At 39.6% G+C, this 27,846-nt stretch overlaps 1 protein-coding gene across 3 annotated transcripts; it reads left to right on the top strand.

The window, feature by feature from the left end:
* Positions 1–8,050: 8,050 nt before the first annotated feature.
* On the top strand, positions 8,051–22,492 carry trim24 (tripartite motif containing 24). Of its 3 annotated transcripts, none has more exons than XM_086269002.1 (19): positions 8,051–8,783; positions 10,643–10,761; positions 10,888–11,035; positions 11,150–11,282; positions 11,474–11,590; positions 12,179–12,293; positions 12,390–12,536; positions 12,701–12,815; positions 14,848–14,987; positions 15,136–15,351; positions 15,509–15,631; positions 15,738–15,885; positions 16,008–16,065; positions 16,213–16,339; positions 17,961–18,253; positions 19,011–19,122; positions 20,737–20,811; positions 21,166–21,327; positions 21,434–22,492. In XM_086269002.1, exons 1-19 carry the CDS (start codon positions 8,519–8,521, stop codon positions 21,980–21,982), a joined length of 3,162 nt encoding a protein of 1,053 aa, XP_086125128.1. In that variant the 5' UTR covers positions 8,051–8,518; the 3' UTR covers positions 21,983–22,492. The 3 variants fall into 3 exon arrangements, with proteins under 3 accessions (XP_086125128.1, XP_086125127.1, XP_086125126.1); XM_086269001.1 differs by having other exon boundaries at positions 15,115–15,351; positions 16,213–16,330; XM_086269000.1 differs by having other exon boundaries at positions 15,115–15,351.
* Positions 22,493–27,846: the final 5,354 nt, after the last annotated feature.

Below are 27,846 nucleotides of genomic sequence, written 5' to 3'. Positions count from 1 at the left end.
GGTCAATGTATTTTACAGCGCTTGAGGCCGAAATTCTGATGGCAGCATATGCCGATAACATGCAAATTTTGCAGAAAAAAAGTAACACAGCCTCAGCTGCCAAAGAAAGGGAGCATGCATGGCAAAACATAGCCAACAGAGTCAATGCGTGAGTGTTAATTTAAACATTGATCTAGGGATTTCCACCCATTTAACACGTTATTTTATTATATTTTATTTTACACATTTTATTTTGTGATGTGATGTGAGCGCAGGTGCAACCCAACAGGCCCCAAACGTTCCTGGCAGCAAGTAAAAATGAAATATAAAAATATAGTCCAAACAGGTAAGGTGTAATTGTATTATGAGCCATAGTGCTTGGTCTGTTTGTCCGATGTAAATCAATTGCAGTTAGAGGCTACATTAATTTCCCCTCTGTAAGCACTTATTGAAATTATCTGAACACATTACAAGTACATATTTGCTTACTCTGTGTGCTCAAATGTGACCCGTTATTAGAGATGGCACGATACCACTTTTTTATGTCCGATACCGATACCGATATCATAAATTTGGATATCTGCCGATACCGATATGAATCCGATATAGTGTTTTTTAATCAACAAAACTGTTTTTTAAATATCTTGCTGCATTTTGTATAAGTTCATACTCAAGTTTAAAACAACAACTACACTAAAGCTATTCTGTTATACCTGTATGCAAAAAAAAATATTTCATAGTTCAGCAATACTGATCAATCTAATAAACTTAAACCTACACCATCCTCCCTATTCTGGTATTTTAAAGAGTACTTAGCATAAATATTAAGCAACTTAACTAATAGGGTTCCAACTCCCAGCAACAACAAAAATAAAAAAATAAAAAATAGGGAACCACCCCTCACGCTCCACCTCATGATGCTTAATCGACGTAATCAACCTTAATTTGATGCAGTGTGAAAAAAAATGCACAGAAATCAATTATTTTTCAAGAAATATTAAATAGATTCAACATCTTTCTTCAACAAAATTGCAGACTGCACAGATGGTACCTTCCCAAAGGGAAAAAGTACTATAGCTTACTAGGGTATATATATTAGACTTAATAGTTACTATATACAGTAATGGACTTCTATTCATTTTGCATCAAATTAAAACTTTGGGTGTCAGATAATTATTTATTAAAAGCTAGACATTTTAAATGAGAATAAGAAAGAAAAGTATGTCTTTGTGCCCCCTTTTCCCTGTTAATGCCCTATCGGCCCCCCTGGCTAAACTTTGCTAGATCCGCCCCTGCACAGTTACCAGCGTCAGCTACGTAGAAAAAGATCCTGGAGTAGAAAGTAATATTAAATACATTCTAACAATAGCTGATCAAGCTTAAACGTGCTGCTGTTGTTCAGCCGCTGGTTTCCTCTTTCTGGTGCAAAGTGGGCCAAAAACAAACTAGAGAGACGGACTCGCGACAGAAAAGCCGATCAGCTGATCGTTAAGCAGTTTCATGATTGAAGTAGCAGCAGGAGAGGCAGTCGCTCCATATATCGCTTGTTAAGCTTAACGCAGGAATGCTTTACATTCAGAGATGGACTTACACACTTGCTTTACTTCTCTCGGGATAACTTTGTCAGAGATGAAATGCTGGGTTGCTAGCGAAGCTCCACATGCTATCCAGACCACCACAGGTCCCCATGCCACAGCCGCTCTATCACGTGATGCATACTGCTCTGACGTGCTAACGTTCTGAGGTGAGTTAAGGCGTGTTGCAAGTTTTGTGAGGTGCTTTCGTGATATTTAATGGATCGGATTACATTTTTTATTTTTCTCCGATATCCGATCCAGTAATTTAGGTCAGTATCGGACCGATACCGATACGTAATATCGGATCGGTCCATCTCTACCCGTTATAGCCAACAGAAAAAAGCGGAGGCCCGAAAAACAGGTGGGGGTCCTCCACCACCACCACTCACAGAGGCTGAGCAGTTGGCTTCCACATTTGTGATAATGTTGGCAGCATCACATATGATCTTCACAGTGCAGAGAACACAAATTAGCATCCATTACTATAATGAAATAATTTGTTAGTTTGAAATGCTACAGGGAACTATGTACCTGTACATTAATGCTGTGGAAAGACTTCCTGTTCACATAGTCTCCTTCATTTACTGAAGGAGCAATGATTGGAATGTGAGTGCCATCTATACAGATGCCTGGGAACCGTGAGAATAAATGTAAAATTTAAGTAGTAGTTCAAGTATCACCACATCATGAATTAAGTTTTGTTCATCCTGATACCTGCAATTTTGTGGAATCCCTCTTTGATAAATCGTGTGGGTCTATGACCGGGGAACACCACAAACGAGTACAGGAGACGTTTCAGTGCAACTGTAACATTCCTGACTGCCCGACAGACGGTAGCCTTGGAAACGTGTTCAGCGTCACCAATATTATACAGAAAGCTCCCGTTTGCAAAAACGAAGTGCAATACAAATAATATGTACAGAACTGAGAGAATGTCCGCGATGTGTCACATGAGTAATATTAAGCCTGAGGATGTTATTCAAATGAATTATAGATTGTGCTGAGAAACGGTAACGTTCACACAGGAAATCATCAGGAAATGATAAAATGTCCAAACGCGCTCTAATCACTCTCTCCCGGCGGAGAGCTCTGCGGAGAATTTGGGCTTCAACATCTACTGGCTCTTCAAGGAAGGGGCACGCCATGTCTGACACTTCCTACAGTCAGGTTTCCGACACAGAGGCGGAGAAAGTCAGGATTAGTTGAAGTAAACCTGCTAGGGGGCAGGTTAGCTTCACGGAGTGTGTCGTCATAGTAACTCACTCAGAATTAATCTAAACTCGCTTTGTGAAACCGAAAACCCAGAGTTTTCGTTAACTCAGGGTTTACTTACTCAGAGTTTGCACTAAACCGGCTTCCTGAAATAGGGCCCAGTTCTTCAGGTGACACGGTGTTGAAAGCCAAAAGGTGAGAGGGAAATTAAAGGGTATTATCAATGGGACTATTCCACTCCACCCTCATAGTGGTACATCCCATCTGCCTAGTATTGAAAAGTCTTTCAAGATTCAAGATCTTTATTGTCAATACATGAGTATACACAGTTTACAGTGTACCGAAATGCTGTTTCACCCCAAGCCCCCTATGGTGCATTTATATAAGTATATAAAAGATATATCTCCAAGAGATATAAAACTAGGATTTACAACAAATAATATGCTAAATTTAGGGATAAAAGGGTACTAATTACTAACTATACAATACTATAATGACAACTGTACAAAAAAGTCTTTGATTTATGATTGACCTGGAAATTATATTAATTTATACTAATACTTATACTAATGTTTTTTTTTCCAATAAAAACAATAATAACATTAATAGAATACCTTTTTTTTCCTAAGCTTTATTTTCATTTTTAAATTAGAAACAAACAAAAAAAACAAACAAACAAACACACAAAGCAAGAAAGAAAAAAACAAAACAAACAAAAAAACAAAAACAAAAAACAAACAAACAGAAAACTCACAACTATGGGACAGAGCAAGTATCATCAAATAACCACAGCATGGCAGGCCATTGTGACCACAAAAGCACTCCCAGGTGCACACTCTTGTATCTATGCCTTTCAAGGATAACCTCAAACATCTGTAATAGATTACCTTTGAATGTAACTTGCCATGTTAGCCCTCTACTGCATGACTTTTTAATTTTTGGGGAAAAAAATATTTCTCCCTATTTTGGGGGAGCTTTAGGGTCCCTAATAGCAGAGGTGGGACCAAGTCATTGTTTTGCAAGTCTCAAGTAAGTCTCAAGTCTTTATCCTCAAGTCTCAAGTAATGTCAGGCAAGTCAGAGTCGAGTCTCAAGTCACTGGTGTAAAAGTCCGAGTCAAGTCACAAGTCTGAAACTTTGAATTTCAAGTCCTTTCGAGTCTTTAAAAAAAAAAAATGAAAAAATAATGTTGCAGTTATGCTAAATGTAAATATTAGACCATGTAATTTTAAAATCTGTGTTTTTCTCAACACATGACAAAATAGTGAACTTAGAAAATATACACAAATTGTGAAATTGCACCTCTTTAAAATGCAGCTCAATTAAACCTAGCTCCAAGAATAATTTTCACCGACAGTTCTGAGATAAGCTGCATGTTATTCTTGGATGCGGTTGTAGGACCAGCTTTAAAATCGCATGACAAAAATATCATGCACATTAAAAAAAACTGTATCACCAACGTAGCCTGGACAACATTTGCTAGTTAGATGAAGTCAGCTATCTCATCTTAGCATATTTATGTGCATATTTATAATCATACGGTTCTTGGAGTGAGTGCATACACTCATGAAGTTTAGTAACTTCAGGTCACTGCAACAAGCCCAGGTACAGTTTACCGACAGATGGGTACAGGACCTTGAAATGCACCGTGTAGAAAGTAAAGACCATCGTACGTATCATAAGTTTACCAGTCTCACAAATCGTCGTCATAAATACACATTCCTTAACCGTTTATTAATAGGACCTTTGAGCTCAACGGTAATTAATTAGTAGTGGAAATAATTTCTGGTACCCATCACAGAAATGTAGCAGTGACAATAATATTGTATGCTGTAATCGCACTGGGCAATTAGTGATACAAAAAACCTGTTTTATCCTGTGAATAAAAGTATATGTTTTTGTCAATGTACCATAATAACAGAAGCGAAACGCAATATTGTGTCAGGACAATTCACTATTTATGCACAATAAATAAAGGAGCATAGCGCGACAATTTCTGTTCAGCGCCAGACTTGCTTGTAACCTATATCACTAATTATGTTATGAAAATGACGTATTAACTACTAAAAAACACTGACCTTCGTGTAAATGCTTGGAGCAGACTAACCTGTGAGCTGGAGTGTTCTGGGACGTTATATTTGATCTTTGAATGGCTGCAATCCAGGCCATCCGTCGCCTCTTTGTTACTTCGGAAACATGGCTTGAACAATTTCTCTTCAACGACGTAATCCGATAACAACCGATCTCTTTACCCGTCGGCTTCCCGTGGCTGTCATGCGACCGGCTATTGCAGTTAATAATACAACGGCTTCTTGACATTTTTGTTTCTTTTTATCGCTGTATAACTGATTTCAATTGAAAGCCTGCGTGCGCTAGTACCGCTTGCCACGAGTTCCCAGAATCCTTTGCGGTTCTACCCGTGAATGACGTCACATTTTCAATCTCTATATAATATGCATGTTAAATTTTATATTTGGGGTAAAATATCAAGTCTTTTCAAGTAAACCGGTTCAAGTCCAATTCAAGTCTCAGGTCATTGGTGTAAAAGTCCAAGTCAAGTCACAAGTCTTAGAACATTTTTTCAAGTCAAGTCTAAAGTCATAAAATTAATGACTCGAGTCTGACTCGAGTCCAAGTCATGTGACTCGAGTCCACACCTCTGCCTAATAGTATATAAATCATAAAATTTGACACCCTGCCCCCCCCTCCAAACAGATATTGGTTTGTTGCTTCAAGACAACACTGTGCGACAAGGGTAGTCAAACACCAAGTTATTCTATAATAAGTTTTATAAGTACAACAAGGATGAACAAATAAATAAGCAACAAATAAACAATGTAAACATTTCACAGAACAATGAAACACCAAAATACATCCAACATTTGACCTTAACCCCATGCACATGCACGCACACACGTTGTGTTTCCATCACTTTTGGGGACAATTGAATTGAAATTGAATGATTTACCTTGCAATTTGTCCCCATAAAGTAGGCGAGACCTCACAATGTGAGTGTGTAAACAAATTTGTGTCCCCACAACAATAAGTAATACACGACCACACACACACACTAACACACACACAGACACAGTTACTTTACCAACTGACCCCTGAGCTCCTAAGTGTCCGTCAAACCTGATTCAAGGACCCACTCCTCTACTTCACTGTCACTCTATGATAGCTCACTGTCCTCACTTTCTGAGGACAGAAAGTGCACATTCCCTTGGTTTCCTTCCATAAAAGGTTTTTACGTCAATGTCCTGTAATTATGAGTAGATTGCAAAGTAAAACACATTGACTATGATCATATAAATGCACACAAACACATCTCTACACACATATGCTAATGCATTATATTGCCTGAAAAAAATTAGGCTAACTGCACAGTGTTGCCTTGAGGCAACAAATGAAAATTAACAGTTTTACTGTATAAATAATTTTTAAAAAGTAGAACAAACAATCAAATATGTTTCTTAACATATTCATGCACATACAAGTATTTTTATATACATTTATTTCACTATAAACATGTAAAATAGTTATCTTTATCTTGCCTCCTAATGGAGATGCCTCTCATGGAGTGCAGCTTGCAGAAAGGGGTCCTCCCCGCCCCAAAAATAAAGTCACACCACCTTCAACTCATCATTTTATTGGAAAGATATGTGCCTGGTAGCATTATTTGAGAAAAAATTTTAAAAAAAGAAAGTTTTTTTTGTTTGTTTGAAGGGCCAGTGTAAGGCATGAAAATGTGGTTTGTTGCCTCAGGGCAAAACTATGCAGTAGAGGGTTAATATAAGCCACATAAGCTTCGGCGCCTAATAAGCTCATCACTGGACCCACTTCAGTTTGCCTACCAGCCTGGCATTGGAGCGGATGATGCCGTCATTCACCTCCTACATCGTTCCCTCGCTCACCTGGAGACCGCTGGAAGCACTGTGAGAATCATGTTCTTTGATTTCTCCAGTGCCTTCAACACTATTCTTCCCTCGGTTCTAAAGGACAAGCTGGTGAACTCTGGAGTGGACCATCACCTCACTACCTGGATCCTGGACTACCTCACCGACCGACCACAGTATGTGAGGACTCAGGGCTGTGTGTCGGACAGGGTCGTCTGCAGTACGGGGGCCCCACAGGGAACGGTTCTGGCTCCGTTCCTCTTCACCATCTACACTGCAGACTTCTCCCACAATTCCACCCAGTGCTTCCTGCAGAAGTTCTCTGATGACTCTGCAATAGTCGGCCTCATCACTGATGGGGACGACAAGGAGTACAGAGGTCTGACCCAAGACTTTGTGGACTGGTGCCAGCTGAACTACCTCCAGATCAACGCCAGTAAAACCAAGGAACTGGTGGTAGACTTCCGCAGGCACAAGCATTCTCCACTGCAACCACTGAACATCCAAGGTATGGACATTGAGGCTGTGGACAGCTACAGGTACCTTGGTGTTCATCTGAACAATAGACTGGACTGGACTCATAGCTCAGACGCCCTCTACAGGAAAGGGCAGAGCAGGCTGTACCTGCTGCGGAGACTCAGGTCGTTTGGAGTGGAGGGCCCACTCCTGAAGAAATTCTATGACTCTGTTGTGGCTTCTGCTATCTTTTATGGCGTGGTCTGCTGGGGCGGCAGCATCTCTGCTGGGGACAGGAAGAGACTGAACAGGGTGATCCGAAGGGCCAGCTCTGTTCTAGGATGCCCTCTGGACCCAGTGGAGGTGGTGAGTGACAGGAGAACGGCGGCTAAGCTGTCATCCCTGATGGACAACATCTCCCACCCCATGCAGCAGACTGTGACAGCACTGAGCAGCTCCTTCAGTGGGAGACTGCGGCACCCACGGTGTGGGACGGAGAGATTTCGCAGGTCTTTCCTCCCCACTGCTGTTAGACTCCATAATAAAGACTTTAACTGATCAAGCACACACATCCATACATGTGCAATAATACTAAGTGCAATAATCCTTTCTGTCATCGTTGTATTTTTACTCAGTTGTATATAGTATTTGTATTTGTATTCTATTTTTATCTTATTGTATATTTATTTTATTTTATTCTACTGTATATAGTATTTTATTTTATTCTATTCTGTACAGTTGTGTACTGTATTTATTCTTATTGTATTCTAATTTTTGCCTCATAACTTTTGCACTGTCCACTTCCTGCTGTGACAAAACAAATTTCCCACGTGTGGGACTAATAAAGGTTATCTTATCTTATCTTATAATATCTCGTCAAAATATCAAGTCGTTCCATGTGTAGTTTGTCCTCACCAGGACACCGTAAACGCGTTAAAATAACGCGGTGCCGTGTGGGTATTATATGGTATGTGTTTTTAGCTGCGAATACACAGACAGTCGACAATCCCTGCTAATATGTGAGCTTTAGAACACAGTATGTGTAGCCTTGTTTAAATCAATAATTTACTGTGTGCGGTTATCTTTCTGTTGTTTTGATAAGACCCGCCACAGACCATGGAGTGTTTTTTTACGCGTTTAGCATATGCACAGTAAAACTAGGCTACGATGCTAACGTAGCTTCCCTAAAGGACAGAAATGCACTTTAGTTAACTAAAGCTGCTGTACAGTTAAGCAATACTGCGTGAAGCATGAATGAACCTTGGTTTTAATGCAGTAATCGTTTAATATTTATCTTCTTTAAGTCAGAGGAATAAAAGCTGTTCTTTGTTTTCGACTGTAACGCTAAGTGTGTTGATTAACTGATTGAAAAGCTCGGGTAGCTGTAGCGACTGAGACAATGGACGAAACTGCTGAAAACGACGACATTGTCATCATCGTGGAAAACGAGGCAGAAAGTTTACCAGCGGAAGAAGAGAGACTGAAACAGCAAGCCACATTCGGGCTCATGGATACGTGTCCTGTCTGCAAGTTGAGCTTTCACAACAGGGAGCCCAAACTCCTGCCGTGTCTCCACTCCTTCTGCAAGAGGTGCCTACCTGCCCCCTTCATGAGTGCCGAACCAAGACGCGACACCCAAGGCCAAGTTGACAACAGCAAGTCATGTGAGGAAAATTGGCTCACAGATAAAGTTTGTCTGTGATAAGCAAACCATGACGTTTTGATTATGTGTGGGCTATTCCACATCAATTCCCCCAAATTACTGTGTAGTCATGTAATGTTAGATTTATCGGGAGGCGCACAGTGGGTTAGGTGGAAGGTTACTGCGTGGAGTTAAAAGGGGTCTAGTCTAAATCGGGCATCAGTATGGAGTGGAACAGTCCATGTCCATAAAGGAGAGCAGTTTTCTATGACCTTTTGTCCCTTATTGACTCACGGCAGGAGTTTTTGACTCAACTCCTGCTGTCTCTCCACTCCAGCCTCTAGACTTTGGCCAATGATGTTGAAAGGTTTGTTGGTCCTGCTGTCATCTCTAGGACTGACAACTGTCCCCGCTCCCCCAAACATGCGCACACACACATACACTGAAATGGATAACAGCTACTACAGATTGATAGATAATCTCCAGCATTATGCTGCACACTTTAATATGTCTTAAAGATATGAGAGTTTGAAAATTGCAACAAAAAAGTTCCAAGTTTTAATAAATAAACACAATAAACAAGTGATATAAAAATATGAATTTTTAAAAATTAATTTTAGGAAAGTAGGGAAGAACATTATCACAATTTTTTTGAAATGTTACTACTAGAGACAAAGTCTATTTAGAAAAGTCTAATTGAAATTGTTATTTTTTTGAAGTATCACAATAAACTTCATGGTTTAAATACACCTCATGTGTTTTAACATATCTGATTTTTAAAATTCAGCCCCCTATATTTGAAATGGCTCTTTCTACAAGCCTTAAAAGATAAAAATGCAATCATTACTATTAAATTTTTAACACACACATACATGCTCTAAACACTCCATTTCAGACAGTCTGGTTCTACTCTTGATTTTCTCCCTTTAAGGACTTTATTTACAGGATAATGCAGAACTGCATGAGATCTATATGATGTCTAAATAATACTGTAATGAAGACTCTTTTAAATCAACTGATTGTAAAGGTCGTATTATCAGCGCTAATTAAGCCTGTTTCAAAAACAGAAAGAACAGTTTGAAACTGCTGCAGAGAAATTGAGATGACACAGTGGACTTCTAAGGAGTCAGAAATAAATCAAGCATAACTAAAACGAATTTATATATATATATATATATATATATATATATATATATATATATATATATGAGAGAGAGAGAGAGAGAGAGTGCTTAACTCATTTATTAGCCCATCACCCAATGTAAAGTTTATGTAACAGCTGCCGTAAATTAACAGTAGTGATAATTACCAAAATCATTTTTTTATCTTTCTGTAATGGTTAATCCACCAGAATGCGTACGCTCTTTACTCAAAATTATATTGTTATTGCTGAAATATAATTTTTCTTGTTATGGATGAATTTTAAAATTTTACAAAAAACAGGCATTATTATTTTTTGATTTAGATCCCAAATCACAGCTATTTGCTTACGTTCCTGAGCAGAAAAATTCGTTTTAGTTATGCTTGATTTATTTCTGACTCCTTAGAAGTCCACTGTGTCATCTCAATTTCTCTGCAGCAGTTTCAAACTGTTCTTTCTGTTTTTGAAACAGGCTTAATTAGCGCTGATAATACGACCTTTACAATCAGTTGATTTAAAAGAGTCTTCATTACAGTATTATTTAGACATCATATAGATCTCATGCAGTTCTGCATTATCCTGTAAATAAAGTCCTTAAAGGGAGAAAATCAAGAGTAGAACCAGACTGTCTGAAATGGAGTGTTTAGAGCAGTCTGAGGGATGAGCTTTGTTTTAAGCGGCCGTGTTTCGTATGGTGTTTTTTGAGCTAATGTCTTTAGTAATGTCTGTGTTCACTCCAGTGGTGGGCATTCGATGTCCAGTATGCAGACAAGAGTGCTGGGAGATGGATGTGCTGGACAATTTCTTTGTAAAGGATTCTGCTGAGGTGCCAAGCAGCACTGTGGAGAAAACCACGCAGGTTAGTCGTTGAGCTTATAACCTGAGCTGTTCCTTTCCCTGAGCTTTGATTTTATTGTGATACCACATTCCTGTAACTACACAACTGATTTTATTTTTACCCTTCCATTGATTTTTGTCTTTAAAGGTGTGCATGAGCTGTGATGACAACACAGAGGCAACAGGTTACTGTGTGGAGTGCGTGGAGTTTCTGTGTGTCACGTGCATTGAGGCACACCAGAGGGTTAAGTTTACCAGGGACCACACCATACGCCAGAAGGAGGAGATGTCTCCAGGTATTTTCTTTCCAGGAAAGCCACCTGTTTTTCCTGTAATTGTTAACATGGTGATTCTTCTCCGTGACATTCCTGATCTGTGACGTTACGCTTCCCTCCTTGTTTATACACCAGATGCTGTCAGCCTATCCACACAGAGACCCGTCTTTTGTGACATCCACAAGCAGGAACCGCTGAAGCTGTTTTGTGAGACTTGTGACCGACTTACCTGCCGAGACTGTCAGCTCCTTAAGCACAAAGATCACAAGTATGGAGAATGTATTTCTCTATTCACAGTAGGTTTATAGCTGTTTAAGACAATGGTGTTGCAGCACAATTAAGTGCATTGTGGTTAAGCCTGCCACAGCTTTTAAACACACAATTTTTCCATGTTGTGTTGTTTGATAACAGGTGTCTATTTGTACCTGATTATTCATGCTTAAACATCTTTGTGTTTAGCTACCAGTTTTTAGAGGATGCATACAGAAACCACAGGCAGTGTCTCGAGACCATGACGCAGCAGCTGCAAGAGAAAAGAAAAGCCATCGAGGAAGTATCCAACTGCATCAACGGCGGGTAAATTTACTCTGCACAGCTGGAGCTTGATCAGAGAACCTGTTTTAGCTCCACTGCAGATATAAAGCGTTTTGCCATAAAAAATATTGAAGTGGAAAATTGAGCTGTATGAATTTAGGATTTTGGTTTTAATTAAATTAAAAGGGATTTCCACTTGATTTATATTCTTGGATTCCACTCCAGTAGCTTTACGTGACTTGCTGTTTCAAGTCATCTTTATTTAACTTTTCCTGGGCCTCAATGCGGACTCTCAGTTGATCCGCTTTCTAAAATTAGCAGTTCCCCTTTAAACCATCCTTCCTTTGATTGGCTGCGCTTTGTAAACAGCAGTTGGGTGGGGCCGCTGTGCTCACAGCCAGCTCTGTGTGCTTGAGATGGCCATATTAACAACATCCACCTGCGTAGAGTCAAGAGTAGAAAACACTGTTTAAATCTGGAGCTTATGGCTACAGGGAATTCTGGCATACACGATGACCTGATCGTTTAAAATTAACATGTGGAAAAGAAAAAGCATAATAAAGTCCCTTAAAAATTAGACTGAAATAAAATCCAGATTAAAGTGAGCATTATATGAATTTCACTTCACAGACTGCAGCAAGTTGAGGAAAATCGGAAAGCTGTAACTAATGAAATAAAGAAGTCCATCTGTAACTTGATAATGGAGATCAACAGGAAGGGAAAGATTCTGGTTAACCAGCTTGAGGTACGTGTGACCTGATTTCTTTAGGTGTAGTGATGTCTGGGTTTCTTTTAATTTTAATTTTAATTTTTTTAAATAAACTTACACATTTCCCCCCAGGCTTTAACTAAGGACCATGAGTTGGGTTTGAAAAAGCAGCAGGAAGAAGTCAACTCTCTAGGCAGGCACCTAGACCACGTCATTAGCTTCACCAAATGGGCCACAGCTAGCCACAGCGGGACAGCTCTGCTCTACTGCAAGAGACTGGTGTGTAACTTTTAGCATCAAACAGCAATGTGGATTACTGTACACTATAAAGTACATTGTAGCTATTACTTGTTTTTGTCATTTTTCTAATATGTAATATTATCTGCAAAACTTGGTAATCTCAGTGACCTTAAAATGTCCCTGTCTTTTTCTCCTCCTCCTAGCTCCTTTACCAGATCCATTACCTGATGAGAGCACACTGCAGTCCCTCCATCGTCCCTCAGAGCTCAGTTCGATTCCAGTGTCGCTCCGGTTTCTGGGCTACAAATGTAGACCTCGGTAAGGCTGTCAGCTGCTCTCATGTATAAGAGGCAATGTATACTGATGGTAGCAAGAACAAAAGCTAACTGGCTGCAGAACAGCACATTTGAAAGGATCATGTGGGCCCTAAAAATTCAAATCCATTTTTATAGTGCCCGATTTCCACACTTTATAACATGAGGCAAAGACCCTACAGTAGAAAGGTTATGACTGGGTTGTTCTATGGTCAAGCATTTGATAACAGAAATAACTCCAAATTTTATGTGTACCTTTGCTCATTAGTGTTATTTATTCAACAAATTTACTGATGTTTTTTTTGTATGTTTTTAAAAGTTCAAATTCAATTATGCTTATCAGTGCTGAAAGTGATTGTTGTAAATTTTATGCATTTACAGCTATGGTCTAAAATGGTTTAAAACATGGTAGTCATAGAGCCTTCATCTCACATTTATTTTCATATTTGATGATGATGATCATGAATGAATGGTCCTAATTCTTGACAATCGTTTGCTCCCTTTCTTTAAAATCCAGATAACGTGCCAAATAAATTAAGATAGTTATAGTATGTCGTATTTAATTACTGTCAGCTGCCTGACAACAACAGAGCAACTAGTGTACAGATTCAACATTTTAGGATTTACTTACCTGGATGATTGAGCATACATCAAGACAACTGGTTAAAAAATAAATGTGGAGATGTGGCTGTAAATATATTTTATAAAAGTCTCTGCACAGCTTAAGCATATAAGGACAAAAACACAAACCTGCAACCCCCACACTCAAAACTGGAGAATTTTTAGGTTGGGTAAATGTTGCATAAGATTAACATTGTTGTATTGAGTCATTTGTTATCTTGCTGATGCACGTGCATGAACCTACATCAGTTGTAGTCAGAAGTTTACATGATTGATGATTAATGATGACTCACTATGGGCATGACTGTACTGGTAATTTTTGGTTTTGATGATTTCTTTGAACTGTTCTTTTTGCAGGATGCAATGATTCGTACAGCATCCGTCTTTAACGATTTAGGGAAAAAAAGAACTGGGCGCACAAGTTTGAATTTATTCCGGATTTTCTCTAATCTACACTGGGCATAGATACAGACTTAAATACATATAAACACCCCCCACTAACATCTGGTTAAATGTCCCTTAAGAAGTTGCACCTCAACCAGAAGCTTGAACAAGTTTCTGGCGTAATTCTGGCTGGATATTTGACAACTGTTTTTGGCAAAATTGTTATATGTCGTTTAAATTGGTTCATTTCATGGCACAGGGCCCGGCCTTTAAGCATAGTACACAAATTTTCAGTATAGTTGAGGCTTTGGGAAGCTTAAGGCTAGCCTGCTTTATCCATTTCAGATTTGGAATGGCTTGTTTGGGATGATTGTCCTGTTGGAGCACCCAGCTGATGATCAGAGTTGAAGTTGATGAATTTGTAGGAAAGTCCTACTCCTTTGGTATTCTAACCAATCTGTACAATAAACCAGTAACACTGACAGCAAAACAGTCCCAGAACATCATGCTGCAGCCACCGTGCTTGACAAGTGCTGCAGTGTTCATTGCTATGAAAGCCTTATCTTTACTAGTCCAAACATACGCCTTGTTTTTGAGGCCAATTAGATAAAACTTTGTCTCGTCTGACCATAAAACTTCTCCCCAGAAAGCGTCCAAGTTGTCCACATGGACAGCTGCAAGTTTCAGTTGAGCCTGAAGGTGTCGATTTTGGAGGAGAGGTTTCTTTCTTGGTCATCACCCTCTCAGTCCATGGCAATGTTAAAGTTATTTCACTGTTTTCAGTTTACCTGACCATCAGCACATAAGAGCTGCCTCAGTCACTCCATCATCCAATCAGAGAAATGGTGACATTAGTCTGATGTTCAGACTGTTGTCATATTGAGTCATTTGGTATCCTACTGATTAATATTCGTGGACTTCTTTGGGTTATTTAGGTTCCATATATTGGGGATGGTGGCATAAACTGCATGAAGAAAAAAAAATAGTTCTGCGTCTTCGGTTTATGTAGTAGTTTGTCTTTTTTGGGGCAGGTTCCCTGGTAGTAGAAAGAGGCCCCAGTAGGCCACCGATCACCAACCACCAGACAGGTCCCAGAGCAGAAGCACCCACTGGAGCTCTTTCACTTTCAGCTCAGCAGCGACAGAGCACACTCGCACAGCTCCAGATGCAGGTAAAGGGATCTTTCAAGCTGTCCTTGGCTGCCTAAGAATGAAATGTAGTCATAGATATTCTTAAATATCGTGGACTTTTCTACATACTGTAGCCTTTTAATCTTGCCGAATACTCCTTTGATCAAGGTTGACAAGCTTTCCCAACAGCACCCCAGGGGGCCCCCTCCTAACTCGTGGTCATGGCACCAAAACGTCAGGCTACCTGGCCCCCCACCACCAACCAGACCTATCCATGGAGGTTCCTCTCCCTCTCAAGGTGTCCCCAACATGGTACAGCAAGGACGCAGGTATGGAAGTTCCCACCCCAACCCTCGAAGCCCCACATCATCTCTGCTTAACAACATGAGCTTCCCAGCTGCTCAGGTACGTCAGGTTGTGAGGTTTTGTTAAATTTAAGTACATCAGTGTTTGTTTTTCCTTTACTAAATGAAACAGTGGGACAAATTGATGCATTTTTTCTTTCTTTTTTAAATCTTTAAGTCTTTTAAGTGTTCTTTGAACTTGTCTTTTCTACATATAGTCTTTGAGAGATCTGATCCATACCTCCAGCTTCCCCCCTAAACCTACAGATGGGTCACAGGGTGTTTCCCGCTTTCCACAGCCTCTCATGTCTGGAGCAGCTACACAGATGTCACTGCACCAGGTTTGTAGGACCGTTATCATAAAGATTTTCAGTCTGACACAACATAAGTCCAGAAAGTGAAAGCATTTGCTGATAACTGAACTTTGTTTGGCGTTGTTTCCTTTAGAGATGCCTACCAGAGTCATCTTTCCTCAAGAGGAGTGAACCTGGTGGATCGGTCCCCTCCATCACTGTCTCTGTACCCAAACCCAATTTCCCTCCTATTCTAGCTTCAGCAACTGCTGACAAAACAGCCATGCTTAATCACATGGCAGGTCATTATCTGTACATTGATCTTTTCATTTACAAAAAATGGCTTTTAAGGTCTGAAGTTGAGTTAAAAGCTCCATTTTGGGATTGGTTTTCAAATAAATAAAAAAATTTCCTCCTTTTAAAGGTCGAGGGAGGCAGAATTCCCCCATGGCAAAACCATCATCTTCAGACAGAAGCACAGGGTAAGAAGTGAGCAGAGCATCTGTCACAGTGCTACTTAATCCTGTAGTTTATTATTGTGATCATGGATTAACTGTGAATGTATAGCAGACTTTTTTTTTCTTTAAAAAAAAAAATCAAACACTGCTCTGTGGGAATCTGTATTGAAGGACGACTTCTTGGAAGCAGACTGCCGAGACACCATCAGCTCCTGCATTAAAGCGACGAAGGAGAACCTCTCCGGGTCCTGTTATTGTCATAAAGGACGAACCTGAGGACGACGACGAAGTCCGTTTCGTAAGAGTGGCATTTATAAACTTAGGATATTTACAGATTTGCCATTTTGATCCAAATGTATCATTCCTAAAACGTATTAAAAATCGATCTTTGACATATTACCGGCCCATTTTCAAAAAAGGTGGTTATTCTTTTTGAAATATAAACCGTCTGTGGATAAGAGACAAAGTTGAGAATCAACACAGAATGCTTGTGACTACACAGTATTATAAATACAGTGTATAGTTATACAGTATACAAACAGGAAAATCTGTGGTGAAAATCACTGCATCTGATTGACAACTCACTGAAAACTATTGTTGGTATCCAGACAATGCAAAGGGTAAGTCTTGCATGCAAAGAAAATGTAAGTAAATAATATAGCAGTCAGGCTATAATAACTCAAGCCTAACTGCTCAACACTGCTTTTACCTTTTGAAGTTCAGGCTCTGGCTGCCGGGCTGGGTTCAGCATATAATCAGATTTAACAAAGCTTTGTGTTAGCATGCCATTTGTGGAGCTGCTTGTAGAGACTGAGTTTTGTTAGCAGTATTAAACAGTTGTATCTGTTCTGCATGCAGCTTGCATTTCACCTTTCATACAGTAAAAATAAAAGTAATGCCCATATATCCGCTGTAGACCGTTGCACTTCATCTGACTTTAGCGCAAATGGGCAGGAAGGAAAAAGCTTTTTATTTGCCTAGAGTGCAGATAACTGGAGAACCTTTTGCAATGCCAGTAAGAAAATAATTGTAAATTTTGCATAATTACTGAATCTAGTACATTATTGCATTACTGAAAATGTAAAGTGATTACAATAACTTGTTACTTTGGTATGTGCAACACCCAACTCAACTGAGCAGTAACCTCGATCTCCTTGATGCCAGCTTATTCTGACAAAACTGATATACAGCAGCAGCGTTTAAGCTACCAGTTTATGCACACATCCCTGCTGGGAAACTTGTCATGTTTTAAAAGATCAAGAATTGAAATTCATTTCCAGGAGTCTTCTGTCCTGAATAGAGAAAGCATTCAGCTCACCATTGGAGAAAAGTTCAAATTCCAGAATGTGTGACAGTATAGAGAAGCATAATGCTCAGACATGTGAATGCACCAATGTGTTTTTTTTTTTTTTTTTTTTTTAGGACTTCCTAATTTTAGCAAGACAATCCTAAAACACATTCTGCTCATATTACAACAGCATGGCTCCAAAGTAAACGTTGGAGGCGTTAAACTGGCCTATCAGCAGTCCAGACCTATCATCCATTGGAAAATCTTTGGCAAAAGTGGCCTGAACTTATTGAGCATTTATCAAATAACTATGAGAAAACATTACTGCTCTCAAAAACACAGCTGGTGGTCTCACTTCCCAAACACAAAGGAGCAGGGATGCAGTATTAGTACAGTAGTAGTGGTGATTTTGGCAGCATGTTGCTTGCATCAAATTTAAAATGTTTTCATTTTTAACCCTTATCTGTAAAAGACTGAGCATCCAAGTTTGTGAATGCCAGAACTTGAGAAAAAGGCGACATAGGATTATTGCATCTGCTAGGAGGCTGAGGGATACCACTGGCTTCCGCTGCTATTTTACATTAGTTCAGCCTCAAAATCATTGCTCCTTTTTACTCTCTCCCACCTACAGGTGCAGTCCAGCGTCGGCTCTAGCCTGCCAGATAGCAGCACTGGAGCACAGTCTAAGCCCCGGCAGCTGCAGAAGGTCTCCCCACCAGCACCACCCCCTGGATCAGACTCCAAAGACAGGCGTCCTCAGCCCCAATCGCAGCCAGAGTCTGAAAAGAGAGCCGAGCCCGAAGAAGATCCTAATGAGGACTGGTGCGCTGTCTGTCAGAACGGAGGAGAACTGCTCTGCTGCGACAAGTGTCCCAAAGTTTTTCATCTGGCCTGTCACATTCCCACTCTGAATGAATCCCCCAGGTGAGAGATGCCTTTTTGGGATCATGCATAGACACACATGAATAAACAAGAGGTGGACAGGGTGCATGAGGAGGAGTGCATTTCATCCCTAAAACCTCTGTTAGACTATTTTAGCTGGTCTGAACATTGTCAGAATCAGAATCAGAATCAGAATACTTTATTGATCCCTGGGGGAAATTATTTTTTGTTACAGTGCTCCATTTTAAACCAACATTAAGACAAGACAGACAATACACTAACTAAGAATAGTACAATATATACATATATATATATACATACATACATACATAAGTCACTCATAAATAAATAGTTGGAAAAGAAACATGTGTAGTTGTAGCAGCAAACAGTGTGTTAAGTGGATGCGTTGTACAGGGAGATGGCCACAGGCCATGTGTAGTTGAAATGGTTATTGCCTGTAATAGTTGTTGTATATAAAGCATATTGGACCATCAACATCATAATAAAATACAGATTTTTTTTCTTCAACCATTCTGAAATAAAAAAAAAATTCTGTACCTTCCACCTTTTTATCTTTATAGAATAAATGTAGAAATTGGTCTTAAATCCCTTCTCCGTTTGGCATTGATGAAGTCTAAAATCTCTCTGTTGAGCGCATGGTTATTATTCTTGCCCATAGTTAGCTTGTTAGTCTGTGCAGGCTGCTCTATGCAGATAAAATGTTAATCTTATTCAGCAACAGGTGTCCAATCATTGGGCGTTTCCTAACTGCTTTTCTTCACCGTACATCTTTCCTCAGCGGCGAGTGGTTCTGTTCATTCTGCCGAGACCTTGTCTCTCCCGAGATGGAGTACGACTGTGACAGCAAGGATGCCCCCATCTCTGAAAAGTTTCCACCTGTTGACAGAAGGGTATGCTAATCAAGCTGCCATTTACATTTATGTCCACGAATTAGTTTCAGTCCTTCAGCCTGCACCCTCTGTTTTACAACTGAAAAGATTTTAGTTTGAGTTTCTAGTGCATTGTATCATAGTTTCTTTTCTTTTTAGTACATAATGGAAAAACGAAAGGTCTGACTTGCCATGAAAAACATGTCTTACAACAGCGGTCTCCAACCTTTTTTGCACCACGGACTGGTTTATGTCCGACAATATTTTCACGGACCAGCCTTTAAGGTGTCGCGGATAAATAAAATGAAATAAAACCAGTACCGGTACCAAAAAAACAGAAGATGAATTCATAACACACGGGAAAAGACCCAGGGAAATTGAGTTAATGATAAAAATTATTAAAAAAAATAAAGATTAAAACCCTGAAAACCATAAATTTCACACCCAAGCCTAAATTCTTGCGGCCCAGTACCGAACGACGCACGGACCGGTACCAGTCCGTGACCCGGGGGTTGGGGACCGCTGTCTTACAACTATAATTTGGTTATTTAACAGCAGCAGGTCAGGTTGGATTTAAAAAGAGCATCAAAGAAGTCTGAGCCTGTTAAAAGTCTCATTGGAGATAGATTTCCTGCTCTGTGGGGGGAAAATGGTTAAATGACTTCAGAATAGCATTTCATAATGTTCTCATGTCCCTGAAGCAACATTGTTGCTGTTCATAGGGACAGCAACAATGTTGCTTCTAAACCCAAAGTTATGTAAGATCTCTCTGGTCACTATCATTTAAAATCAATGAAACTGCATTCCATAGAGGCTAAAGAGGAGAGGGGACAGGCCAGTGCACTGTTGGTGCAGCAGCTAATATCTGCAATGGTTTTGTGGTATATTAGTGCTAATGGCTCAGGTTAAAATCACAGACGTGAAAGCTGAACAACTTTATCAGGCAAACATCTCCAAACACAGCCAACCTAAATGGGTATCACTGTCAACATTGCCTTAAAAAAACATCTAGCACTGACCAAAGTGTGAACATAAAATAAAAAGCCATCCATCCTGGCCATCCAGCGTAGATGTTAGTGAAACTGTTGGGAAGACAACGTTGGAGAAACGTGAACATTTTATTTGTACTGTATAATCTGCAGATTCTGACAGAAATCTGCAACTATCCTTTGAAGCACCGCTCCTCTCTAAAGCAGCAATAAGGATCATTATTAGGTTATTTACATTGTTATGTAAATAAAAAAATAACTTAAAGCAAAAATTGGGAAACGTAAAGTCCGAAGTCTTTATATTAAGGCCATCAGTCAAACAATATTGTTTGGTCTGGTTCTAAACAGAGAGACTTCTTGTGTGACGTCTTCTTTTGCGCATGCACTAGAGCACGTTTGCTGTCGCATTTTATTTGTAGTGTGAACAAGCAGACAAAAAATCAGAATTGAGCATTAAGACCTGCAGTGTGAACTTAGCCTTATTTAAACTGTGATGTGATGCAGAATTTTTCTTTAATCAATATTTGATGTGTTGTCTTTGTACTTTGTACATTTTTCAATTAAATTGTAAGATTTACATTTTTACACATTTTCACCGTTTTGTTTTTTAAACTTTACACAAAGTTTTACATTTTTTTAAATCTAGAAATGTGAGAGGCTGCTTCTTCGTCTTTTCTGCAACGACTTCAGCACCGACTTCCAGCAGCCAGCTTCTCCTTCAGTAAGATGCATTCAATGTTCAGTCAAAACTTCTGTAGAGCATTCTGATATGTTATTTATGTTATTTTATTTTAGATATGTTATTTTACGGTGCTATTATTTCAAGTAAAATGAGGCAAAAAAAAATCTATAAATTTTTATTTACTATAATAAGTGGGGTTTTTATTCCCACTTTTGCCAATGTGTTACTTTTTTCTCGTGTACTTTTTAATTTTACTCATTCCACTCTCAGTAACTTTATATAAATTCTGTTGTAACTATCTTCTCATATGAAAGTGATTCATAACTTTTGAGAGAGTTTCACACAACACTTGGATTAGGTGCTCAACTTTTATTGTTCTTCTTCTAAACGTAGGAGACGAGACGGTACAAAGAACTTATAAAGACCCCGATGGATTTGTCAATAGTAAAGAGGAAGCTGGAGTCAAAGGCAAAAGACGGTGAAAGTTATGTCAGTCCTGAGGGCTTTGTTGCAGATGTCAGGCTCATATTTTTCAACTGTGCTAAGTATTACAAGGTTGGTCTGATTTATGTATTTTTTTTTATTTTGTAAATGCCAGTCATGCTTTATTTAATTGATATTTCCTTTATTTTGCTTTAACTGAAATTTTGTTTTTTACCAGCCAACCTCAGAGGTCGGCAGTGCGGGTTTGTACCTGGAGGACTATTTCGAGGAGCAGCTGAAGCTCATTTACCCAGACAGGGTCTTCCCCGGTGGGAGGGAAGAACAGATGATCCCCCCTTTAGAGGACGAGATAGACGAGGAAGAGGAGATGATGGAGGACGGTGCGGCTGACGTTAAAGATAAGCCACAAAGCCCTGCAGAAAAGGGGATCCCCCCAGTAGAGGAAGACACATCTCCTCTAGAAGACAGAACAACACCAGCAGCAAAGGAAAAGTCGGACGCTGAAACGAGCGAGAAGATGACGGGCAAAGCGATAGCTGCCACAGAGGGAGACGCACCTCCTGCAGACGAAGTAAAGCAGGAAAATGTTGCTGCTGTAAAACAGGCGGAAAGCTCTCCAGCAACTCAGAGCGACACAAAAGACGGAGTAGCTTCCAGCTCCACAAAAGAGGTAAAACCTCGGATTACTACGGACACAACAACAGAGCCACCTGAAGCTCCGCAGGAGACGTCTGCTTCTGTGGACACAGCCAAGGAGAAGCGATAGATGGATGTACAGCAGATAGGAAGAGGAACTGTTGATAATGACGATGGATGAGTCCAGTCTTCCACAGAAGGGGCCCCAGTGGGGACCTACATTTGCTGCAATCATGCCTTTGTTTGTTTGTGTTTTGTAGTATGAATGTTGTTTTTACGATTGTATTTTTATTTATGTTTTATTTGATGGGAATGGTGCGGATTAGCATAGTTTATAGAGATTGCTCAGCTATTATTTATAGTTGGGATTTTAATAGGAAAAGAACTGCTGTACTAAATGGGCTTTAGTAGCAGTTATGCTTTAGATCCACAGCAAAGATCTAAAAAGCTCTGTGTTCTTCTCTGAATGGACATTTGATATCTTGTAAAAGATTATATTCAGTGATGATGCCACTGAAAAGCACATAAATGACATTCTTTGTTCAATATGTACAGGTTATCAGTCGTCACGTTGCTCGTCACCTGTACAAAATAATGATGTATTTTGAAAGCAGCCAAAAATAAAAGTTTAAATTGGTAATGCATGTAGAATGTGTTAATGCTAACATTTCTGTTTAGGCTTTTACCTTCATGATCAAATAATGTTAAAATGCAAAGGCTTTGTTTTAGTATGGTATTAACGCTACGTATGCAACAAATAAGTACTGTAGTTTCTGTACAGAAGGAAGTCCCACATTGATTGCAGTCAAACCATCTCTTGTGTTTCCACTTTCCACAGAGCAGTATTCTGTTGTTGGTATCAAGAAAAAAATGCTTCAGATTTCAGACGTCAGAATCTGTCGTCATTGTCATGTTTTACAAATTGTGCTCTACAAGATGAGAATGGCTCAAAAACTGACACAACATCATTAGCGTTAATATTCTCGCCTATATTGTTACTTTATTACTAATCAAGCATACTGTAAATAACTTAACAATGTTGAGCATAAAAATACCTGAATTTACAGTATTTGTAATAAACAGGGCTACATGAACATCTGGCTTGTGCTTGCGTCCCTCTGTGATAATCTGTTGGTTGTCATTTTAGAGTTCATGTTTTGGAGCTATGAACCGACGAGCCATTTGTCTACTGCAGTACATGCAGAAAAGCATCTCTAAATCTACAAAAGGGACAAATGGGCTGCAGCAGCAGAAGACCATGCTGGGTGCAACTCTGAAATGCGCGTGTTGTAGATTGTAATCGAATCTTTTATAAACCACCATCTCCATGCTAAGAAAATTGTTGTATCACTGGTTTAGATTGGTGATGGTGGTTTAATGGTGTGTTATTTTTTATTATTATTATTTTCTTGGCACATTTTGGATCCCCCGTTAATCATTCTGTCATTTAAACACAGCCTACCTGAGTGTTGTTGCTGCCCATGTCCATCTGATTAGACACCATGTTTCTAAGATTTTTAGGGCCGAGTACAGTGGGGTCAATTTTATCTGAATTTATAAGCAAGAAGAGGATCGTCCAGTCTTTAACAGAAACTTTGTATGTAATTTTCAAACTTGACCCATTCAATCACAAAGTAAAAGCAGACTGACTCTGTGTTATTCCCATCTTATTACATCAAAGTCGCTCTGAAAGTAGCAACTGACGAGTGGTTGCAGATCTGGTCACAGTCATCGAAGTAACCATTTCAAAGGCATAGCCAGATTGTAAGTTCATTATACACTGGGTCAATAGTTTTGGTCATGGTGCAATCTTCAACCACTATTTTCCCGACTGTAGCATTAAGTGGCCATTCGAGGAAAAGTTTTTGACCCTTCCAGATTAGCTTAATTTTTCAGTCCTTCAGGTTGCTCCACAAAATAGCACAGGCTGGTATATAGGACAGACTAAGACTCGGTTGGACCGTCTATACAAAGGATGGGCTATCTATACACCCGTTCGTGGTTTACTTTGGAAAACATGGCAGATAGTCACCCAAAAAAAGTAGAAAGACGGGTAGTAGAACGAACCGACAAAAGAAAAGCAAGCACCAAAAGAAAACATGGTAATTGTAACATAAAAAACCCCAGAAAGACACAGGACCAAAACTAACGGTCACATAAACCCTCCATAAGTCAACAATTTGTTATTTAACTGAAAAATCTATGAGGATTGCAAGCGTATTTGTTACAGTTTGGACACACTGGAATTATATCCATTTTCCCCCTACTCTTAGTGAGAAAGCAAAGCAGATTTTTAAATTATTTGTAATCTTGATATTTGTTCTGAGATTTCTTGTTACATGTCTTTTAGAATATTAGGAGACCCCATAGACCACTAGATGGGGCTTTTAAGTTGCCCTTCACCATGTGAATACTGTTTGTATATTCATAAAGTAGTGATGGCATCTCACATACACAAAGTTTCCTTTTAATACATTTATACACCCGACTCTTTGTGTTTGAAATTAAAGCTACGAGATTAAAGTCGCTTTTTGCTCTCCAACATTTAAAGCACACAGATACACATTGGCTTTAATTCCTCTCAGTACTCATTCTTCCTCGGCTGTGGTCATTTTGAACCCTGAAACCAATTTTTCCGATGATCACTTCCAAGTGGCCAAAAGATCAAAGAGGCCTCGCCTTAGAGGAATGCAAGAAAAATAAGCGTGGCTCTTATTTATAGGCACCTGGGGCCCAGCCAAAATGGTGGGCTCAATTAGTGGTAGAGCAGCATTTTAACTCATTTGATGGATGATCCTTTTAGTGTTGGTGTTGGGTGGCTATCACTTAATTTGCTGTAATTGATACCAAAAGCCCAGTAGCTGCATTGGTCAGCTGAATAAATGCAACCAGACAAATTTTCCCCTCTTCCACTTTCCTCCTGCTGGTTTTCGAGGTTTGGTGCATGTGAAGCTGATTGAAAGTGCCAAGGTATGAAATATATGTCAGTGTAATTCTGCAATATCTTTGGATTATATAACAATTTCCAAAAATGGAAACAAATGGAAAATATAGTTTTCTGCATGGAAAAAGTAATATTACCTGCTTGTGGTGGCCTTAATTCCTTAATGCTGATTCAGTTGCTGATTTTGAGTCGGTTTCCTTTTCTTCCTCAGAAATGCGAATGTGCCATTGGATCACAACAAATGACATTCATTCTTACATACCCTCTTCTAAATTTTTCTCTGCCTGTTTTTCCTTGGTGGCACTGCAGTGGTGTGGAATACCACACAATCATTTCTGTGGCTTGGCCCCGTTTCGGAGCGAACAACTTGGACTCACCTGCTTGCTTGTAATTACATGGCTCAGCTCCCTCTACAGTTTTTGAGGTCGTGTTGTAAAAGCACCACTGTCTTCACGTTAGGGGAACCCTCACCCACTTGATTCTAGGGTTTGGAATCAGGGTTTGGCCTCTTTTTAAGGCGCCCATTGCTCGGCTTACCATAGAGGTCTATGGGACTATTCAGGTTTTGCCAGGTTCTTCTTGCTCAAGGCGGCTGTGGGGCTTTAGTTAAAGTCTTTTTATATGATGACTTTTGAATTCTGTATCAGTCACACATGTCCCTCAGATTGCATTACAGATCCCACTTTTTCCTTGGATATTGTCTCTTACTGATGGCTCCTCTCTGTCACACTTAGGTCCGACAGTATCACAGCCACTCAGTCGCTGTGATGTGCTAAGGCCTGCCAGCCATGTGACACCAACTGTGTTTTTAACCTCATCTCTCTGCCAACCTTCAGAGACTGTGCTGAACTGGAGGGTAAAGAAAAGTAGAGCAAAAATACATTTCATCTATGTGTGAAACCGTGTGTGTCTCTGGTGTCTGGTATCATATTATTAAAGAAGTAGGAACTTTAATCCAGGAAATTATTTGCAAGCATCATGACTCTGCTAAAGATAACATTTGTCTCAATCTGCAGAACAGTTTCTATATCATAATGTAAAAATGTGTGTAAAACACTGAATGCACATTGTGGTTTGCTTTTTTAGTCTATTAAAAACCTTAAACCTTCTTTTTGCATTACAAATAGTTGTACTCAGGACAGCTTTAGAGGTTAACCTTTACCAAGGTGCCAGTGGTGTTTCTTTGAGAACCTGGAAGCAGATGACCACTTCTCTTTCGATGTGGTGAAGTACTTCAAACAAGCACGATTGTATAGGAAAGACAGTTATGGTTACAAATGGCAGTCAGTTCTCTATAATATATAGGGGTTTTTTTTTTTTCAATCAACTGTGCATTTATGGTCTATTTTTACATTTAGATACTATATAAACTGAAAACTTACTAATTCAAATCTGTCACTAATCACTCAGGTGAAATCCAGCAGAATCTTATAACTGGTCCCAAGAACTTTGTGTTGAAGGTGACTCTGAAACCATCCATGCCTTCGTCTCTGAATTCTGCTTCTGAGCTGAGATAAATAAATAAATAAATAAATAAATAAAGCCATTGACCACAACATTAAAAGCGCTAGCAATTTACTAAAGCAATGGGTTCTGGCATTTTTGACACATACCACCTAAACACTGTTGCGTACCAAGCATTCACCTCCATTGCAAAAACATTCCCCAACAGGAAAATGTGGTCCACTGAACCTCGAAAATACTTACAAATGGCTTGAGAACATACTGAATTAACACTTTACAGTCTCTGAACATGAGTTATTATGAGGTGTGCAGTGGGTCCTTAGAGCAGAGGGTGGAGTATGTTGTCAGCTAATGCTAGCAAGCTTAGTTAGCAAGCCACAGGGGGCTTGTTCAGATTAAATCGAATAAGATATAAAGCATTCTTTCGTCTTCTTCTTCCTCTTCTTTTGTCCCTAGCTGGCGGTTGGCAGGGAGGTTGTCCACGAAGCCAATACGTCGCTGTGGGTGTCGTAGGGTTTCCATCTTGATCAACGATGCACTTACAGGTCTTGTGGTCTCTTGCCTTCACCTTTGCTTGCTTGAGGGTTAGACGTTGTTGTTTAAGATCATCTTCAATTTGCTTGATCCAAGTCTTCTTGGAGGTCTCTCATCACTCTCACTCTGATGCTGCTGCATCAAAAGGCGGTATGGCAGGCGATGGTTGCTCATGCGGCAGATGTGGCCAAACCATTGCAGTCGTCGCTTCCTAATCAGCTCTTCCATTGAGGCCTGCTGGTGACATTGACTACGTATCACGCATTGCTTAGACTATCACGGAGGGACACACGGAGAATCTGATGCAAACAGTGCGTTTGGAAGACCTCAAGTTTGTTGAGGTCGTGTTTGAGGATGACCCAGGTCTACGACCCATAGATAAGAATGGGGAATCCCAGTGTACGGTACAGGCGGATTTTGACCAATTCTTGAATTCAAGAATATAAAGCATTAAAACACATTAAAAAGACAACAGCCTTAATGAACACAGTGTAGTTTGAACCCAGAAGCAGGGTTTTATACATCATCATTTCATAACAGGATACCCAGAGATGCTAAGTACCTCTTGGATTAGGTGTTTACACAATAAACTGCACAGAAATCAATATAATTTTACAGAAGCTGATTTTAAAAAAAGGCTCCACCACCACAAATGTGCTAGAGAAGTCCACTTGAGTGACCCCAGTCAGCAGAGGTGATGTCTAACAGAACGTGAATGGGCATGCTCCATCTACAGCCTGGTTCTGCTGGAGACTGCTTCTGGTTAAAAGGGAGTTTTTCCTTCCCATTGCTGCCAAGTGCTTTTTCATAGGGGGTCACCTGAGGGGTTTCTCTCTGTATTACTGTAGCTGTCTTTACCTTACAATATCAAGTGCCTTAAGGAAACTATTTTGTGTTGTGTTAACACTACAGTATCCTAAATACTTTTACTTTTTTTTCATGTATGTCACATAACAGAGATTTTCATTCATTCAGAGCAGCAAATAACTATTCAACCGCAGCCTTTCACTCAAAACCACAAATTAGAGCACTCGGGGGGATGAAAATTAGAA

This window comes from Aulonocara sp. 'chitande type north' Nkhata Bay, linkage group LG17 (genome assembly GCF_057382095.1).
Source record: "Aulonocara sp. 'chitande type north' Nkhata Bay isolate Kocher_YH1m ecotype deep benthic linkage group LG17, A_spYH_male_GT1.1, whole genome shotgun sequence".
In the NCBI taxonomy this organism is placed as follows: domain Eukaryota; kingdom Metazoa; phylum Chordata; class Actinopteri; order Cichliformes; family Cichlidae; genus Aulonocara; species Aulonocara sp. 'chitande type north' Nkhata Bay.
Note: the sequence above shows the minus strand (reverse complement) of the source record. Positions and strands in the feature narration are given on the sequence as shown.

Coding starts and splice junctions, on each gene's coding strand:
- trim24 (XM_086269000.1), top strand. CDS start 8,519: ATGGACGAAACTGCTGAAAACGACGACATTGTCATCATCGTGGAAAAC. Junction 15,352..15,508: donor TGAGCTTCCCAGCTGCTCAG/GTACGTCAGGTT, acceptor TTCTACATATAG/TCTTTGAGAGATCTGATCCA. Junction 20,812..21,165: donor AGCAGCCAGCTTCTCCTTCA/GTAAGATGCATT, acceptor TTCTAAACGTAG/GAGACGAGACGGTACAAAGA.